The sequence below is a fragment of the Equus asinus genome, chromosome 2 (assembly GCF_041296235.1).
Source record: "Equus asinus isolate D_3611 breed Donkey chromosome 2, EquAss-T2T_v2, whole genome shotgun sequence".
Taxonomy (NCBI): domain Eukaryota; kingdom Metazoa; phylum Chordata; class Mammalia; order Perissodactyla; family Equidae; genus Equus; species Equus asinus.
This window is the reverse complement of record NC_091791.1, coordinates 169382743-169390324: the sequence shown is the minus strand read 5'-3', so window position 1 is coordinate 169390324 and position 7582 is coordinate 169382743. Positions and strand designations below refer to the sequence as shown.

General features: G+C 46.9%; 1 protein-coding gene across 1 annotated transcript; it reads left to right on the top strand.

Moving 5' to 3' along the window:
* Positions 1-3572: 3572 nt before the first annotated feature.
* On the top strand, positions 3573-6776 carry SDR39U1 (short chain dehydrogenase/reductase family 39U member 1). The gene is made up of 6 exons (XM_014868567.3): positions 3573-3762; positions 4071-4177; positions 4271-4353; positions 4733-4854; positions 5639-5782; positions 6018-6776. Exons 1-6 carry the CDS (start codon positions 3747-3749, stop codon positions 6428-6430), a joined length of 885 nt encoding a protein of 294 aa, XP_014724053.2. The 5' UTR covers positions 3573-3746; the 3' UTR covers positions 6431-6776.
* Positions 6777-7582: the final 806 nt, after the last annotated feature.

The window sequence follows — 7582 nt, the reverse complement described above, 5'->3', positions numbered from 1 at the left end:
GAAGTCAACATCTCCTGTATACTCCTCCCTGATCACATTCCCACTCTGCTGGCCTTGGGAAAATGCTGTCCTGAGTTTTCTCATTTTTATTCCCAAGCATTCCTCTTTACTTTAATTACAAATTTATTTATCTCTTCAATAAAAATAGTATTTTGCCCATTTTTTAATCTTTAAATAAATAATATCATATAGCAAATACTTTTCTACAACTTCCTTTTTTGCTTAACAATGTAGTTGTGAGATTCCCCCATGTTGAAATTTGCAATTCCAGTGCACCTAGTTAATTCAGTTTCTTAGTCTGTTGTACTGATTATTCCTGTGATCTTATTTAGAGCTTTCTAGTTTTGTCTAAGCCCTCTTTTTTATCACTTCCTGATAACTTTTGAATTGATTATATTGTTTTATGGTTTTTCTCTACTGATCTGGAAGTGCATATTTATTTTTAGTAAATAATAATTGCCCTTAATTTTTCAAATGTATATTTAACAAAGTTTAATATTATTCAGTATTGTTATCCTTTCCCAACAAGTCAGCTCCAGTCACATACTTCTCCGTTATTGAGGACTACTATTTTACTTCTGCTTTAATTTTTATCCACAAATTAAATATTACTGTCATTGCTTTATATGGTCAACATTTGTTTACATTTACCCTTTTGTTTACCAACATTTTGATCATTTTTCTCTTGCATTTCACACCTTCCTTTTGAAATCATTTTCTTTCTTCCTGACAAAGGTTAGAAGTCTGATGATGGTAAATGCTCTCATTTTTTGCTTGTCTAAAAGTATCCTCGTTTTACCTTCATTCTTTTTTTTTTCCTCTTAAAGATTGGCACCTGAGCTAACAACTGTTGCCAATCTTCTTTTTTTTTCTGCTTTTTCTCCCCAAATCCCCCCAGTTCATAGTTGTATATTTTTAGTTGTGAGTCCTTCTAGTTGTGGCATGTGGGACACCGCCTCGGCGTTGCCTGATGAGTGGTGCCATGTCCACACCCAGGATCCAAACCAGCAAAACCCTGGGCCGGGGAAGAAGAGAATGCCAACTTAACCAATGGGCCATGGGGCCAGCCCCTACCTTCATTCTTGAATGCCAGTTTGTTGGTAAACAATTCTAGTTTCCAATTATTTTCTCTTACCACTTGAAGGTATTATCCCACTGGCTTATACTGCTGCAGTTGAAGTATCAGTTGTCCATCTGTTATTTCTTTATAATCTGTCTTTTCTTGCTGGCTGCTTTTAATATCTCTTCTTTGTCTTTGTTCTCATAGTTTTACTATGATGTGACTAGGTATAGATCTCTTTTTTATTTGTTCTACTTGAGATTCACTTTGCTTACTGAATCTGAATATTCAGATCTTTCATTAATTTGGGAAAATAATCAGCTAGTATCTCTTCAAATAATTTTCTCTGTCTCCTCTTTTCTGGGATGCCAAATAGAAGAGTTGGAATCTCTCACTTTACCTTCCTTGTCTCTTACCCTCTCATATTTTCTACCTCCGTCTCTCTGTGCTGCATTCTACATAATTTCTTCATATGTAGTTAATCTTCTCTTAACTAATGCTAAATCTATTCCCTGCTGCTTAAAGCCATTCAATGAGTTCTCAAATTTGAATCACTATATTTTTAATTTTTAGGAGTTCAAACTGGTTATCAATTCTGTTGGAATGTTTTTGATAGTATCTTTTCTCTTTCTCATGTTTTTAATATCTCCTCTTCTTTAAACATTTTAGACTTGGTAGTTCTAAATTCTGTATCTCATCATTCTAACATCTGAAATCTTTTTTGGTCTAACTCTACTGTGAGTTGTTTCTGTTGACTCCTCAGAGTGTCTTGTTTCCTTGTGTGTTTTGTAATTTTGGATTGAGGGCTCATGCTTAGCAGGACTTTATCTATTGGGATCCTGTGAAATCCAGGGAGGATTTATGTCTGCTCCTATCTGGAACACTTACTTAAATTCTTGGCTTAGGGCTTCCTAGACCAAACAGGTAACAATGAATTCAAACTCCAAATCTGCAGGATGGCAGGACAATAGATACAACTTCTCAAGGAAAACAAATTTTTGTACAACCAATCCTAGCTAAGAGCCAAACCTATAGAAACACGCTACATGGTTATGTTCTTTGATACTAAGTGGGCTTTTTAAAGTTCACTTTCTCCCTGAGGATATAGTCCATGAAGAGCTTTATGCAGAGGTCTCAGATCTAATCTTGCTTGGGTCCCAGGCATCATCTCCTGTCACCCAAGCCTCTGGGTTACTGAGACTGACCAACCACCACGAGGTAGCCTCAATCCTAAGGAAAACTTTGTTTTTGGTCTCTGCGGATTTCCTTTATTTTCTAGTTAACTCAGCAATGCATTTAAATGGAGATATGTTATATTTTATCCAGCATATCTAGGTATTTTGTTATGGGAGTTTTTTAGGATATATACATGCCACCATAGTGTTCCTCCCACATGTTTTTAAAAGATCATTCTGTTTGCAATGTGTGAAACAGTTTGGAGAAAAGAAACACACAAAAGCAGGAAGATTTATTAGGAGTCTATTGCAGACATTTAGACAAAAGAGGATAATAACTCGAAGGAGAGTGGGAGTGGCAGAGACAGAGAAAAACAAATGGATCTGGGATATATTTAGTATGTAAAATCAACAGGGTCTCAGACATCCAAGAAGAAATGTCTAATGGGAAGTTTTTATAGGAGTCAGGAACTTAGAGGAGAGATTCAAGTTGCACAGGAGGTTTAGGAACTCTTCTTTAAAAAACTGGTAACTGAATTCACCAACGTAGACACTTGGGAGAAAAAGTGCAGGAGAAGAGAGGAAGGTCCTAGGACCCAGCTTTAAGGAATACTGACATTTTAAGACCATAGAGGAGGTGGAGCAAGCAATAGAGACTGAAAAAAGTTAGGAGAAAGACCCAGAAAGGAGTCTGGCTTTCACTGAGGCTGAAAGATGAGCATTTCCCAACGGAAGGAGTCAGCAAAGGTCCAGTGATGCAGAGGTCGAAAATAATGACTGAAAACTAGGGATTTGTTTTGATGACACATGCGAAATTAGTGATCTTGGCGAGAGAGCTAATGAATGATAAAGACAGAAACCAGGCGAGAGTGAACTTGGAAGTGGAAAATGGACACCACTTTTCTGAGAAGTCTAGCTATGAAGACGAAGAGAGACGACATTAGCAGATGAAGAAGAGAGCTGGAGAAGGGTTATTTTAAGACGAGGGGAACTTTGGCATGTTTCAAGGCCGATACAAAGGAGCCAGAACAGGGAAAAGAAAAGATAAATAGGCCGAGTAGAAAGAATCCATATTACCGGTGGACAGATTCTCTTGGATTACTGATCCACCAAACCGAATGGACATCCAGAATTTCGCAGTTAGAGGAGGTTCCGGTTTTAGGTCAAGCGCTCTTCCCTGCACTAAAGCTTTCCCTCCCCCGCCTCGCCCCCCTCTTTCCCCGCCCTCCCCTTTCCCCGCCCTCCCCTTTCCCCGCCCCCCTCTTTCCCCGGCCCCCGTGTCTATTTTCCCCACCGCTCCTACTGTCCCAGCCACGCCTTGCAATGAAATACATAGCCTTCTCTATGAGTTCTTCCGGGTCACCGGGCAGGGCCACGCCCACTCACAATTCTGCCCGCCCCCTAATTGGAGCGCTCTTCCCGGATGACGCATGCGCAGAGAGGTCGTAGTCGCCACTAAGGGAGGAGGGAGTGCTCTAACTCTAGCACATGCGCGTTAGGTCCCGGCCGCTATGCGGGTGCTTGTGGGTGAGAGAGGCAGAAAGGGAGAGTGAGGGGCGGGTTTATGGAAAGAAGATTGAGCCAGACAGAGATTGAAAACCGGGAGGCAATTCCCGAGAGGGGCACTGTCACGTGCACGGGCAACCTGGCCTTGGCCTCCTAGCCCGAGAAGCCGAATCTCGCCAATCCCTGTGACCTGTGTCACGTCTGCATTGCGGGGAGGGGGCGAGGAGGAGAGAAGTCTGGAGTCAGACGGGATGGCACTAGAGGACGGGCCCACATGCGGGGGCGGAAGGCTCCCCCGGGAGGATAAACACCTGGTATTTCCCGATCAGGTGGCGGGACGGGCTTCATTGGAACAGCCCTAACCCAGCTGCTGAAAGCCAGGGGCCACGAAGTGACATTGATCTCCCGAAAGCCCGCGCCGGGTCGGATCACGTGGGTATGTCCATCCCTTGGAAGCTGGGGACGAGGGGAGCCCTGGTTTGGCGGCGCAGGGCGGGGCCTCGCGGGCACCGTGTGCTTTCTCTGACAGGATGAACTCGCTACGTCGGGGCTGCCCCGCTGCGACGCTGCCATCAACCTGGCCGGGGAGAACATCCTCAACCCTCTCCGAAGGTCAGGCTGGGCCCTAAAACTGATATCCTTTAGAGCATAGGGAGGAGGGGGGGCAGCTCTGATGAGAACCTATGAGCTGTGGAGAATGGAGCTGCCAGATTGAGAATTAAACCTATTTCCTGGACTACTCATCCTGCCTCACCCCTCCACGCCCACCTGCCCCTCCACCCACTCAGCCAGTTCACTTCAGTCCTCGCTTATAGCTCAGGATGCCCAAAAAAGATATGCCTTTTCCCTCCACAGGAGGATGGACCACTTTACTAAGACACAATGCAGGGTTTTACTAGACGTGGATATGGACGGGCCCCAGGGAAAGAGAGGGAGGGATATGTGCATGTATGTATTTAGTGACTTTTTATTTCCTCTGTTTCTCCTGCAGATGGAATGAAGCCTTCCAAAAAGAGGTTCTCAGCAGCCGCCTGCAGACCACCCACTTGCTGGCTAGAGCCATCACCAAGGCCCCACACCCCCCACAGGCCTGGGTCTTAGTCACAGGCGTAGGTACGCCCCAGATCACCAGCCCCATACATGAGCCGGGGGAAGGTAGTCCACCGTGAGAGGGAGCTCAGGCCCTCCTAGCTACACATGCCCAGAGGGCTAGTCTTTTCCAAGCACAGGGACTTCCTAGGCCCTCGTCCATGCATGTTTCTCCTGACCTTTGTGTACTTTCACTGAGAAACGGGGACCCTCGGAGATAGCGGGGGTTGAAGCACTGCTGCCTGTGCCAGGAAAAACTTCGCCTACCCTCAAGTCCCTTGACTCTCACAGAACAGTTCTTTAGAAACAGAATTCCCGATTCTTGTATTTCACCTTTGGGACCAAATAATGGCAAACAATTATAGCTTATATACCAGCTGCTATTCTAAGTGTTTTACACATATTACAGCATTTAATTCTCACAAGAACCCTGTGAGGTAGGTACTATTATTATTTTCATTTTAGAGATGCAAAAATTCTGCACGGAGAGGTTATGTAACTTGCTGAAGGCACAGAGTTAATAAATGGTGGAGCTGAGATTAACACTCAGGCAGCCTGGCACCCAAGTCTTTTTTCTTAACCACTACAGTCCAGCAGCTGCTCAGCTTAGTCCTGCAACTAAAGATAAGAGTTCTTCAGGGCAGAGACAGTCAGCTCATAGAGAAGCTCAAGGAGCAAATACCATGGCTCTGTCTTCCCATGGGGAGATCCCAAGGGCCAAGGTGGGTGAGGCCAAGGGGAGCCTTGACTGCAAAGGGCCAGGCAGGACCAAGGACACTGGGGCAAATGAGTGCTGTTCCACTGGCAGCTTACTACCAGCCCAGCCCGACTGCGGAGTATGATGAGGACAGCCCTGGAGGGGATTTTGACTTTTTCTCCAACCTCGTAACCAAATGGGAAGCTGCAGCCAGGCTTCCAGGAGATTCTACACGCCAGGTGGTGGTGCGCTCCGGTGAGAACCAGGGGCCGGGGTCTCACACATGGTTGGACCATCTTCTCTGGGTTGGGGAAGTCCAAGGATCAGGGGAGCTGAGCTTATAAAGTGAGAGGATCAGAAGTACCAAAGTCCCTCAACTGCTACAGAGCTAAGTTAGCATGGGGAAGGAGCGAGGAAGGGGAAGCGGGAGAACAGTGGGGCTGCCTGGAGGCTGACTGCCTCCCCGGACCATCCTTCTTGCCTGCTCTAGGAGTTGTGCTGGGCCGCGGGGGCGGTGCCATTGGTCACATGCTGCTGCCCTTCCGCCTGGGCCTGGGGGGCCCCATCGGCTCAGGCCATCAGTTCTTCCCCTGGATTCACATCGGGGACCTGGTGGGAATCCTGGCTCATGCCGTTGAAGCAAGCCACGTACAGGGGGTCCTGAATGGAGTGGCTCCAGCCTCCACTACTACAAATGCTGAGTTTGCCCAGGCCTTGGGCGCAGCCCTGGGCCGCCCAGCCTTCATCCCTCTCCCCAGCACTGTGGTGCAAGCTGTCTTTGGGCAAGAGCGTGCCATCATGCTGCTGGAAGGCCAAAAGGTGGTCCCCCGGCGGACACTGGCCTCTGGCTACCAGTATTCCTTCCCAGAGCTGGGGGCTGCCTTGAAGGAGGTTGTAGCCTAAGTGGGAAGGCTCATGGCAGGGCCCAAAGCCTGTCCCCCAACAGAGGCTTCGTGGTTAGACAGTGAATAGGCTCAGGTGTTCCTCTACTTGAGACCTGAAACCATCTGGTTCTTAGGGAATCCTCCTCTGGCCTTTCTCATTGCTCTGTTGCTCCACCTTATTTAACTGAGAGATGGTCCACTTCTCAAGGTCACAGTCTCATCAAGCTGTGACTGACCTCTTCGGCTCCTGGGAAAAGAATCTCCAAGTTTGGTTTCCCTACAGGTCCCATTCCTGCCACGTTCCTCCTTTCTGCTGTGTATAGGATGCTCTGCCATTTGGACAATAAAGATAAATTATCTCACTAGCTTCGGCTCATCTCTTTGGCCTGGATCCTCCTGGAATTTATTTCAAGGAATGTCACCCTAGATGACTCTTTCCCCTACATGGGTTTTGAAAGTTAGAATGGACAACATCTCCCTTCTTGGTCCCTCCATCACCAAAAGAGCTGGTAACAAATTTGGAGCATGAGATCATCATAAAGCCTGAGACTAGAAGACAAGAGAAATGATGCTCCACTTCCAGTGGGTTCTCTGGTCACCCTGCATACTTGTTCACACAGTGCCATTAGGATGCCAGCAGAGGAAGAGTCGAGGCCCAAGTCTACGACAGCCTTCAGTCTGTCACCGCAAGTCAGTGAATTAAGAAAGCAATCACACACTGGTCCCAGTTCATCAAGCTGCAGCAGGACAAAGCCAACATCCCGGTCTGTAAGAAGCTTAGGACTTGTCTCTCATCTGATAGGGGCCACTTCAGTCAGAAGGTCCCCAGCACAAAAGGGCAGAAGATACCTCTGGCCTACAGCACACCCCCATCGTTCAAACTGAAAGGGGCAAGGACCCTATGCAAAATACAGACCGTGCCATATCAGGAAACAAAGTCCCAAGTGTTCGTCTAGGACCCTCTCCCTTTCTATCTACCCTGGTATCTACCACAACTTGACCAGTAGTTCCCCTAGCCCTCAATTTAGGCCATATTAGCAAATCTCCTTTCTTCTGAGGGGACTTAGTCACTGCCACCTCCCTGGCTAGCTTCTCTCCAACACATCTGCCCCAGCCCAGGTCAACAGGGTCTAGTGGTGTACCTCACCAATAGGGAGGAGGGGCTCAGACA

Excerpts from the sequence above, each read along its gene's own strand:
- SDR39U1 (XM_014868567.3), top strand. Across the intron at positions 4,354-4,732 it reads ATCCTCAACCCTCTCCGAAG|ATGGAATGAAGCCTTCCAAA; the intron begins GTCAGGCTGGGC and ends TTTCTCCTGCAG. Across the intron at positions 4,855-5,638 it reads GGTCTTAGTCACAGGCGTAG|CTTACTACCAGCCCAGCCCG; the intron begins GTACGCCCCAGA and ends TTCCACTGGCAG.